Source organism: Nipponia nippon, unplaced genomic scaffold (assembly GCF_047370975.1).
Source record: "Nipponia nippon isolate SJK-2023a ecotype South Korea unplaced genomic scaffold, ASM4737097v1 scaffold_4, whole genome shotgun sequence".
Classification (NCBI taxonomy): Eukaryota; Metazoa; Chordata; class Aves; order Pelecaniformes; family Threskiornithidae; genus Nipponia; species Nipponia nippon.
Window position 1 is genome coordinate 88,777,255 of NW_028262358.1, and position 12,270 is coordinate 88,789,524.

General features: G+C 38.8%; 1 protein-coding gene across 9 annotated transcripts in view; it reads left to right on the top strand.

Annotated features, from left to right (window-relative positions):
- Window positions 1-12,270, top strand: part of IBTK (inhibitor of Bruton tyrosine kinase) — a 66,949-nt gene that overhangs the window by 36,879 nt on the left and 17,800 nt on the right. For 8 of the 9 annotated variants that reach the window (XR_015708358.1, XR_015708359.1, XR_015708360.1 and 5 more), the window contains exons 21-25: window positions 1,464-1,576; window positions 2,219-2,367; window positions 3,113-3,276; window positions 4,713-4,805; window positions 5,975-6,133. Coding sequence is in view for 5 of the 9 variants with exons in the window: in XM_087775470.1 (XP_087631596.1) it covers window positions 1,464-1,576; window positions 2,219-2,367; window positions 3,113-3,276; window positions 4,713-4,805; window positions 5,975-6,133 (678 nt within the window). In the remaining 4 variants the exon portion in view is untranslated. The remainder of the gene's footprint in view (window positions 1-1,463; window positions 1,577-2,218; window positions 2,368-3,112; window positions 3,277-4,712; window positions 4,806-5,974; window positions 6,134-12,270) is intronic. The other variant, XM_087775474.1, reaches the window with a different exon arrangement.

Here is a 12,270-nt window from a genome sequence, read left to right on the forward strand (position 1 = left end):
GTCACAGGCAAAACAGACTCGACTTGGGGAAATTAGTTTAATTTATTACCAAATCAGAGTAGGATAATGAGAAAATAAAAACTAAATCTTAAAACACCTTCCCCCCACACCTCCCTTCTTCCTGGACTTAACTTTACTCCTGTGTTTCTCTACTTCCTTCCCCTAGCGGTGCAGAGGGACGGGGAATGGGGGTTGCGGCCAGTTCATCACACATTATCTCTGTTGCTCCTTCCTCCTCAGGGGGAGGACTCCTCACACTCTTCCCCTGCTCCAGCGTGGGGTCCCTCCTACGGGAGACAGTCCTCCACGAACTGCTCCAGCGTGGGTCCCTTCCACGGGAGACAGTCCTTCAGGAGCAGACTGCTCCAGCATGAGTCTCCCATGGGGTCACAAGCCCTGCCAGCAAACCTGCCCCAGTGTGGGCTCCTCTGTCCACGGGTCCGCAGGTCCTGCCAGGAGCCTGCTCCAGTGTGGGCTTTCCATGGCATCACAGCCTCCTTTGGGCATCCACCTGCTCTGGTGTGGGGTCCTCCACGGGCGGCAGGTGGGTATCTGCTCCACCATGGACCTCCATGGACTGCAGGGGGACAGCCTGCCTCACCAGGGTCTTCACCATGGGCTGCAGGGGAATCTCTGCTCCTGTGCCTGGGGCATCTCCTCCTTCTTCACTGACTTTGGTGTCTGCAGGGCTGTTCCTTTCACATACTCTCACTCCTCTCTCTGGCTGCAGTTGCACAGCTTCCCCCCGCCCCCCCCTCCCCCCTTCTTAAATAGTTATCCCAGAGGCGCTACCACCATTGCTGAGGGGCTCAGCCTTGTCCAGTGGTGGGTCCATCTTGGAGCTGGCTGGCAGTGGCCTTATCAGACATAGGGGAAGCTCGTAGCAGCTTCTTACAGAAGCCACCCCTGTAGCCCCCTGGCTACCAAAACCTTGCCACGCAAACCCAATATATAGAACTAGTATTATTTTGGTGGCAATATTTGTGTTGGGGAAAAATGAGACCAGCTGTGGAGTTTATTGAACTTCACTAATTTAGGAGAAATCAAGAGAGAAAAAAGTGGAGACTTGGATGTAGTTTGCTCTATGTTAGTTGCTGTGATGTGTAGCAGGTTTAATCTGACCTAGATGGCAGTGCCATCCTATGCAGCTGCTATATCTTCCACTGTCTCAGCAGAAATCTTTGTGCAGTGTACTAGACCAGAGGCTAGATCTTGATTGAAAAGAATTTTTTCTTTTCCTCCTGGATTTTTTTTCCCCCCAAATCGTTTACTAAACAGTTGTGCCAGTGCATAATCAGAGCAGGAACAAGCAGCTAGTGACAGCTGGTGGGACCAGGTATTACAGCTTGAAGTATAACTGCTACTGCTGACTGAAAAACTTGACATTGACACTGATAGTTCTGAGGCTCAATTTCTTTGGCTTTAATCCATCTTGGGGTTTTTTGTTTGTTTGTTTTTAATAGGGAAGCCCTTTTCAAAAGAGCAAAAACTAAGGCAAAAAAGAAGCCACGAAAACGGTCTGACAGCTCTGGAGGATATAATCTATCAGATATTATTCAGAGTCCAGCCTCTACAGGTCAGTGGGAAAGAGGTTCCTTTCAGGTATAAAAACAGAACATAAAGTTTAATATGCAATGCAATGCGATTTCTGTACTTCAATAAGGAAATCTTGCAAGGATTCTTTCTTTTCTAGTGAACACCACAGTTGAATTTGAATAGTGAATTCTTAAGTTTTGTTTGAAAGGATGTTTGTCATATTAAGCTTGTGCCCAAAGTTCAGATTCTGTAAAAGCATGTATTTTATCAAATAAAGTTAACACACACTTTCCCATGTGGTTTTAATAAGTGGAACATTTCTGCTAATGTGTTTTTTGGTTTTTTTTTTTTTTTGTGGAGTATAAAAAATAAATTAGTCACTGTTTATTGAAAAGATGGTAGAAGCCTTCATTTTCAATAGAAAAGTGTCAGTGTTACTTCCTAAAAATGTATATTGTGAGACAGAGAAAGGAAACTGGGAGTACTCTTATTCTGAAAAAAATAGTTAAGATAGTCTTAAATTTGCTTATACTTATTACAGTCTGGTATACTGGACTAGGTAGACTTCTGGTTACTTTGTATTCATCATATGGAGTGAATAACTTTGGGTTTTTTAATGCATTATTTAGGCCGGCTCTCGTGATTTAATAGTTCTGTTCTATTCTCTTTTTTTATTTCTTAGGCTCAGTAAAACTGGATAAAACTAACTCTGTAGAATCACTTCCAGAACTCTTAACGTCTGACTCTGAAGGTAGTTACGCAGGAGTGGGTAGCCCCAGAGACTTGCAGTCACCTGACTTCACAAAAGGGTTTCATCCAGAGAGGACTGAGGTTGGATTTCTTTGTTCCTAACAATTTATTTGCTTGTGTTTATCTTGTCCATCAAAAGCAGAGTTTGTATCTTGGAGTGTTTAGTGAAGCTATTGTCCTTAAAATAGAGTAGACAACTTTAAGTAGTTATTGTTTGTCTGATAAAGCAAATAAAAATGAGTATTCGTTATTAAATCTTCTAAGAGTAATTTATTCATGTGGTACCGTAATAAGAATTTTTATATACTGTAGTGTTTAGAAAATCTCAAAAAGAGCAATTATGTAAAGTCTTTATCTACTTCATTTAAAATGCAAAGCAAATCTGAAATTCAGAAGCCAAAAATCAAAAAAGGAAGCCAAAAAACTCCAGGAAAACCCTGCTGTTCTTCAACAACTGTAGCTGGACAGAAGTATGGTCCAGGATAACTAAGGCATAACTGGTAAAGAGAAGTAAGTTTGAAAATTGTGCCGATGTTAAGTGTTAAAGCTTTAGAAGTGAACATCTCCAAGTGAGTTTTCCACTATCAAGACAGTGGAATATTTGGATTTAAATGATTCAGGGTGAAGCGTGAAGAAAAAAAAAAAAAAAAAAAAAGGTACAAATAACAGACTGATCAGGGATTCATGATGTTACTGGTATTCTTGAGGTATCCTTTAAAATATTTTCACTTACAGATGCCATTCAAGTTGTTTGTAGCATCACTCTTTTTTTTCTAAATGAAAAAATGTGAGAATGTTTATTCAGTGTTTTTCTGTCTTTTTTTAGATGAAGGACAAAGCATGCAGTCAGGGTATGAAACCCTCTCAACCTAACAAGGAGATGAAGTTATGCAAGGGATCATCAGCATTGACACAGTCTATTCCACAGTCCATCCCCAGCGCCAAAAACAACTCTGCAAGCTCTCCCAATTGGGTAGCAACCAGTTTCAGGTGGAGTAATAGTTGTGGTGCCTACCTAACTTACAATCACTGTTCTACATTTGATAGTGAATGCTAATAATATTCTGTTCAGACTAAACAGCTATCTGCTCTTCAAAATGAGCATACGTTACTTGACATGTGAATTAAAAATTTTGGTAGTTTTATTAAATTGGTACATTTTTTAATTATTCTTTGAGAAAAGCAATTGCTAGATACATTTTTTTTTTTTTTTTTAAATGCTACCAGTCTAGACTTCTAATATCTTTTTTTAGAAGACCTTCTTGGTTAACACTTTGTAAAATATTTGGCAGTTTTTTGCAGAATCAGGCCATGCTTGAAGCCATTAGAAGCACCATTGTACTTTGACATTTTTAAGGCATGCCTTTAGACTTAAACAGTCTGTGAAAATTAACACCACATATTTAAGTGCTACAGTAATAAAAAATTGATTATTAATTTTTATCTGTAGCAGTGTCTGCATATGAAAAAGGAGCAGTACTGTGATAGACTGAAGTTCTGTCTTGCCTGGTGTCCTGTCTGTGACAGTTGTCAATAAAGGTTGAACAGAGAAGAGTTTAAGGATTTAGGGAATCATATAGCGACAATTTCCCACAGTTTTCCCAGACTCTGTTGGTTTGTGGCTGATGGGCTTTGTTAATACAGGTGATACAGCTGTAGAAATTAAAAGTTGCAGCTCTGAAGTATATCTTCTGGTGAGCAGGGTCCATTAGGAATCTGTGTTTTGTCTTGCTATGTATTTGTGCAAGCCTAGTCTATGCAGAGAGGGTAACACATCCCACAACTAAAGACCAAAGTCTTTAGACTGGTTGGAAGAAGGTCCACCTTCATCTACTATCTTAGAGTTCTTTTCAAACATGTTTTAGAGGATTGCATGGAAGGGGAACAAATAAAACCATAGGACTTTATTGTAATGTAACTGTGCCTTTATGGGTTTCCCTTGTACTCTTCCTTTGCTTTTTCTGGTGTTGCTGGTATGATGTCAAGAAAAAGCAGGCAGCACTGTTGTGTAGAATGTTTAAAGAATTAATACTGTAGGGTATTTGGCTGAGCTACTAATTCAACCTTCATGAAAGAGCTGTGAGCAATGCATCTCTAATACTTAGCATGAACAGTTGACTACTAAATAAGCATCCTGGATTTAGGTACCTAATTTTTTTAAAGTAATCATAGTTCACATCTTTTTGTTTCATAGTATAATGAGTCTTGAAAGTATTTTTATAGTGTGCTCTTAAATATGTATATATTTATAAAAGTTTTGTCAAAAACATTCTATTTGAGGTTTGCCATAATTGAGGAAACACACATAAATTATACATCCGGTTACCAATCTTATGTATGATTTAGAGGATTTCAGTGAAGGCTGGAACTGTGGAATGTAAGTAAAAATGAGTGCCTTGTAAGGTAACTTTTTATTTTTCATTTAGCCCTGCCAGCCCTCCTGCTATGGATCTAAGAACCATCATGGAAATTGAAGAAAGTATGCAGAAATGTGGAACCATGCCAAAGGCAAATTCAGGGTTGGTAAAAAACCAAAATCTATAAAAGAAAAGTGTGATAGACCAGGCTATTATGAATTTACTTAGTGGTTCAGGCAATTCAGAGTTTAAAAAAAGCAGGAGAAAACTTGTCCTATTTGTTTTTGAATGGCTTTGTTTACTTCAGTTCATTATGGTATTCTTCTGTGAGCATAAAAAATTTATCCCTTTATTTTACTGTAGTCTTGTTTGGTCAACCACTGCAAAAGCATGTCTTGGCTGTTGAAATGTGAAAGAAAGAGCTAGTGAACCAGTATCTTAAATCAGTGGCCTGCTCTGCTGAGCTTTCCTATTTCCAACCAAAAAGAATTAATTCTTGTCCCTAGCGCTTTGGAAATTACTTGTGGACCAGTACTGTAATTGATCCTCAAGTTTGTTTCTTGTCTCACATTCTCTGACCTCCCCCAGCACCCATGTGTTGATATTGACAGTTCTTCCTCAGACCGCAGAAAAGGTCAGTCTTGCTCAGAGAAGCATGCCAAAGACACAGGGAGACAAATGTACTTTTTCAGGAGGCAGTGGATTAAACCTAGTGTTTCTTAACTGGCAACATATGGAAGAGAACTGGAGATGACTTTCATGACCTTTGAAGTGTAGCATTCTTGTAAAGGAGAGCTAGGACAGTAGTCCTGGAGCTTAGTAAAGGGCTGCTGGCTAGGTGGATTCAGAAGCTGTGAACAAAACAGCCAAGACTGAAGAAACCAAATAACTTAGAAAACAAATTATTACAAATAGAAAAAGTGACTATATGCTGTTGTATACATTTCTTATGCATGAATGCTTTTGGTTTAAGGGAGCTAAACTTCTAACAGTCTCTAAAAACTCACAGAATTAGAAAATAGTCTTCATCTCATGGTAGTCCATCTCTTTTGGAGACTTGATTCCTACTCTGCATGTTTTCATTTGTAGACATCTATGTGAAGAATAGTTTTATGATGCTTTTCTTTCTGTCACTGTTGATAGTCATTGATCCTCCTTTTGCTCCCCAGCCATCCAACCCCTCCCCCCTGCCTATACTCCCCTTTTGGCACTCTAGACAAAGTATTTTGGTCTAGGAAAGAAGTCTTTCTTAGTTTAATTTGCAAGATTAAAGGTGAGTCATCTCAAAGGACACTGATCTTACATCCTGTCTTTGCAATATCAATTCACAGCAGAATGGCGTCTCATGGAATCAAACTTTCTCAGAAGCAAAGGAAAATGATTGCCCTGGCAGCAAAAGATAATGGGTCAGTAACTACCAGCATGGAGCCTACTGCACTAATAACCTCACCACCCCCACCTGTGAAAGTTGCAAAACTAGGGAATGCATGGTATGTTATAAATTAAATATAACTTCTTTTTCTTTGGAGGATTTTTACATTGAATAGTCTCTTAAGAGCAGTTTCTTAAATAAAAATGGCCTAGGCTCTGTTCATTAAAAGGACTAGTATTGAACTATTTGTATCTACATTTGGTAGTAACCTAGAAATTCAAAGGGGACAGGGAAATGCAGTGGTTGCAGTTTAACAGTTCTTTGAAATTTTGCTATAGTGAGTGAGAAGACTGCATCCCATCTGGTTCTTGCCTGTGTGTGATGTGGTATTTGCTGATGGTATCAAAGTGAAGCATAGAAAAAGAAGGTTGAGCACAAGCTCTGAAATTTAGTCAGGAAGAGGTTATTGAAAACCATTATGAAGGCTGTTTTTTCCTCTGTCAAAAACATAAGGAAAAAATGTTAGCCCTTCCTGGGGGAAAGGGCTAGAATGACTTTGGAGTAGAGCAAAAATAGGCTGAAATTATAGACGACAAAGTTATCTAGGTGTTTAGGAGCTGGAGGGCGTGACGGATGCTGCTAAGAATTCTTACGGTGGAAGGATGCATAATGGTTTTAAAATGACTTCTGATGCTGATTACACGCAATTTAAATGTTCAAGTTAATATCACTGTATCAAATAGAAAAAATGTTTATCATCTGTTCAATGAACTAGGTTTACAACAATGAACATAATGAGGTGCTAGCCTGATTCATGCTTTGTTCATCACATTTAGAGTTGGTATTGGCTGAAAGCATAAAGGCATAACTGTAAAAGTTGCAAGCTATGTAAATTTAATGTGTTTCATTACTACAGAATAAATACCTATGTGCATGCTCTTAACTTGAGGTAAATGTTGGGCAGTTCTCCCCCTTTCCCTGCTCGAGAAGGTCTAGACTTTTATTGCAGCTTGCTTCTGTAATGGCGCCCTAGAAGAACTGTGAGTCAGTCTCCTCTCTCTAGAGCTTACCTGTTTGTGCCTCAGTGGGAACAAAGCTTGCTGCATACCCATGACAGTCACTCTATTTTCAATGAAGTCTTTTTTAGACAATTTAGCTGTTTTAAGTGCTATTGTAGTAGTTTTCCTTTTGTATTGGATAGATTTCAAAGTAAAGGAGTCTGTCTTTCAAAGGATAGGTTTATTTTCCACAATTAGAGCTATCTCCCTCTTGTGTCTTTTGGGTCTCCTTCCTTTGATCCTTTATAGGAATTGGTTGCTCCTTTCAGAAATAAGAGTACTAGGCATCTGCTGGAATCTTTGCCTTTCTGCTATGCTCCTATAAGTTCAAAACAGACATGTAGCCTGTTAGCTATTTAATGAGTGTATGGAGAGGAAAAAAAATCACATCACTAGCTGGCTGAGGAAAAGGTAGGCTGCTTCCTGGCAGTAGTTGCTTCCTGAGAGGCATTCTGTGTCAAAAGGTTTAGGGTAATATCTAGAACTGCTTGCTTCTCTGCTGCATTTCATGTATCTGTTACCTCATCTTTCTTTTTTGGATGGATGCTGTTATGATCAGCACCTTGAGTTTGAAGTGCCTTTAGATTTATTTGAGATTCCACGTAGGTCTGTTGGTATGCTATTATCTTAGTTTAAGGCCGTAGTAACAACAGTAATATCCCAGAACATAACAATGCTAAAATAGAGCTGACGTTCAAAATATTTGTCAGTAATGTATGGGAAAAACTGTGAGAGTATGTTGTAATCATCCCAAAATCATGCATTATAAATCAGATAATAATTGATTCTAAAATGGTATTCTACTGCCAGTTACGACACCAGAGCAAGCTTTGCTTCTCTAGTGGACACCGTGCAGTACATTCAGCCTTATGGTTAAAGGGCTTTAATATTTCACAGGGCCTGTCAAGGATCATGTCAATCTGATCTGAAATGGGCTGTTGTTTGGTGAGTTCAAGGTAGTGTGACATGACATGTCCTTCAAGTAGTGATTCTGACAGTGATGGCTGGGATTCCTCCAAGGGTCAGTGAAAGCAGGGACAAGAAATCTTCTCTGTAAGCATCTGTATATCATGGGTTAATTATAACTAAAAAAAAAAAATAGTTATATGCCATGTATTTCTGGTGTCCAGCTCACAAGCTATAGAGGTATGTTACTACAGTAGTTATTTAGACAAATGAACTGCCTGAGATGACCTGGCTTTAAAAATATCCAGCACACAGTATTTCAAGTGAATCTAAGAAAAGGTTGAATTCTTTTGCTTTGATTTATACAAGCAGGACTTAAAATATCTGTCTTCTCAATTTGTTTTCAGCCATGTACACCTAATACCAAAATTTAGGGTCTCATTTACTCCCCCAGCCCCCAAAAGTTATTCTGATATAACATTGGGCAAAGCCCACAATTCTGTCTTAAAGAGGAAACAGAATGAGTTGCTTTGCACCTGAGGATTTGGACGCTGCCTGACCTCTGAACTGTAACTGGGACCTTCACAATAGGAGAAACAAGGTTTGCAAGATTTGTCTTCTCAATTCTAATGAGTGGATGAATTTCAGCATACTTAACACCGATCCTCTCAAATGCTCCAAAGAACACGCTACCTGCTTTGCACAGGTGATACTGCAGGTCAAGTAGCAAGTTAGTTACTTGGAGTTAGTTATGGAGGTGTCACAGGGCTCTGAGGCTTAAAATTTACTGGGAGAGACTGATGGTTGAATGAGGTGGTGGCCAACACAGGAAATACTGAGGTATGCTATCCTTTATTACATTAAAAAAAGAAAATATTCCATCTACTATTTTTAATCTTACTAGTAATGTTATAATTATGCATAAACAATGTGTAACCTAACATCTACAGTGACAATGTACACAAGTCACACGCCTCATGCACACACTAATTTATGAGTTCTTACAAACCCACCGCCTTTCTACCCATCAGTGACTCAGCGTGGCAGCACCAGGGAAGCCATGCTCTTGTGCACTGCCCGATGAGTGGCTCAGAGGGGTGTCCATGCTGATGTAGGAGGACAGCTGCAGCTGGCCGGGGTGCTGCTAATGAGGTGGACCGCAGCCTGCATGACTCAATCCTTTTCCTCAGGCACCCAGCAAAGTCAGGGGCCTTTCTGTGATCAGTAGTTACAAGTGGGTCTTCTCTGGAGTCTTTGGAGGAACTTCCCCATACCTGCCATGGCGTGGCTTGGGCCGATGTCAGTGATCACCGGTGTAGTTTCATGGATGTTTTCAACCAGTCATCTTTAATATCATCAATTAATTTCCTTTTTTGTTTTACCAGCCATTTTCAAGGTGCAGTTGTATACACTTGTCTCTGACTTTGAGTTAGGGGTTATGAGAACTCCTCCACAGGAGGATGTTTGTACAGGGAGTCTGTCTTTCTGCAGCCTGGTCTTTCTCTTCTCCCCTTCATATACCGCTTTTAGATAAAACAAAGCCTGAAGTAGGTTTTGGAGGACATTGTGTAGCGTATCTAGTTATCTGGGCTTCTTCAGAAGGGTATTTTTTGTTCTTGTTCCTGAAGTCCTATTTTTCAGTGTAAGATAAATGACTCTTTACAAGTACTTGTACTAATTTGACTTAAGCGCATGAGCTAGATGCCTCTAGTTAAATGATTTATTTCTTAATACAGGAAATAAGATACTAAGAGAAGCTCTGATAAAAGGCATATAAAAATATAGGGCATAACTTCATTGATCTGACATCTGAATAGTTTGACTAGTTATGCTATTCATCTACTCTCTGATAGATAATACTTTACCTGTTGGGTGTTGGTTAATTTCAAACTACCAACTGCCTATGAACTGTTCCTTGCATTTAAAAAGCAAGGTTGGACTGATTTTTGAATATGCTTAGATAACTGTCTCTAGAAAGTATATTGTGCTCTTAAGGTACTGATTAAACAGTTTTTGAAAGTAGCTAGGCTCTACTGTGTTACACAAACTATCTTCGGTGGAAAGGCCAGAGTATACTTCAGGAGGATGGAATCCAGTCTAATGCTCATGTGGTCACCACACATGATTCTGTACGTTCCTCTGCAGTGTTCCTCTGGCTGCTGATCTGGAAAATGCCAGTAGCTCAAGAGTTCAAGCAAAGAACCAGTGGGAGTTATATGAATATTTAAAATTATGCTTAGCTGCTGGAAGAGAGCATTTGTTGAATAAACTTTAATCTGCTTTAGGCAAACCATCAATTATTTGATTGCCCCTGCTAGTTGTTCAGAATATTTTTGTATGTAAGGTGGAACGGTAAGTGTTACTCATCTGCCTTAATATTATATTTGCAAAGTTATGTTCTGTAAATTCACAATAGACTATTAGAGTGCATTTGGCAATAGATGGAGCTTTCCACGCGTGCACTATAGTCAAAGCCATAGAATTTGCGTTCCAGTGAAACAAGATACTCATCTTGGATGTGTGGTGAGCACACTTGCCAGAAGGGTGTGGGACCTTCTGGCTCTTTTTTGGTTGACTAAAAGACAGAGTCTATCATATGCAATGTCCTACCTTTTCCACCAAAAGAAACTTCCAGTTTCGTAGTTTTTTGGGGGACTCAACCTATGTTTCCCTCTTTGAAGAAGAGCAGAAATTAGAAGTTGGGGAGGAAATCACGCTAGTAATACTTTGAGAGTATGTCACGCAAGAAGCTAGGTGTTAACTTTATTAGTTCTCCAAACCTACTTTGATGGAGAGAGGGGGTGTTGTTTATTTGTTTTGGTTTTTTAAGATCTGGAGAGCCTATGGCTTTTCAAGAGTGGCGGTATAAAGAAATGTGAAGTCTCTCTTGAGAATTAACAATTATGTGTTTTAATGTCTAGATTGTCAGTTTGTCAGTATTCCAGCTTGCTTTGAAACATCAACAGCTGTTTTGGAACTCCATGCTTTGATGTTTTGCAGTTACAGCTTAGAGAAACTTAGTCATATTCCACTTTTTTAAAAAAGCCCCTGCATCTGGAGGTTCCCATTCTGCTTTCTATGCCTTCTGTGCTGCTCATGCAATATTAAAAAAAAAACAAACAACAAACAAAAAAACCAAAAACAAAACAAAAAAAAACGACCACAAAAAAAACCCCCAAACTTAAGCCCAGGTGTTCTAGCATGGGGTTCAGACATCATGTATAACTTTCAGATGCTTTTGTTGTAAGATTTCAGATACAATGTTGCAATGTTTTAATTCCCTTATGTTTGTTATCTTAAATTGTATACCACATAGATGTAGTTTGAAAGTCTTTGGTTTCAAATGCTTCCTTTCTTCTGGTAGCTGCACAAACAATTAGCAATGTATAGAAAGCTTGTTTTACTTCAGTAGGGCTTATTAGTGATCTGTTATTTCTTTGAGTAGATAATGAGCAGAGCTATTCTTCCAATATGTATTTTGTATATTTGACAGTGGGTGGGACTGCTACACTTAGTAAAGTTAAATGTAAGCAAATGCATGAAGAATTAATTCTGAAGTCTTGATGCGTAAGGGAAAGCCTAATGGTAATTGCCTTGAATTCTGTAAATAAAAAGACTTTGGGATCAGAAAGTGTTCAGAATAGCTATGGTGCTAAATTTCTTACTGGTTTATTTTTGAAAGATAATATGCAGGCTTTAGTTCAGTAACAGTGCAAATTAAACGTGGTCAAGTAAAAGAAAATGAAGCATATCAGTTTTATGAATTTCACTGTGGATTAAGTGATTTATAGAGCCTCCAGCAGGTAGGAGTAAGTAATTGAATATCTTGGGGAAAGAAGATAGCTGTACTTGACTTTGATGGTGGTAAACTGATGGTATTAGAACAAAAGTACTAGAGCATTGTGTGATTTCTGAGAGTACTTTTCAAGGAACAATACTGTTAGAAAAGGTACAGCTTGTCTAAGACAAGGTGTCTGTGAAAATAAAATTGCTTTGTAAGAGGATGGGTTGGGGGGAGTAGATGGAGTGGTGGGTTTTGTGGGTTTTTTTTGTTTTGTTGGTTTTTGTGGTTTTTTTTTCCTTCTAATGAAATTTCCATACTACTGGCTTGTTCTGTTCTCATAAGTATTTATTTTATGATGTTTACCTATTTGATCCAAAGTGATATATTTTAGCTAATGGGGTCTAGCAGGCATAATGGTGAGATACAAAAGCTAAGTAATATTGTATCTTTATTTTTAGTAACTGGAAAGGTTCTCTTTGCTGTCTGAACAAATGGAGTCTTGCAAAG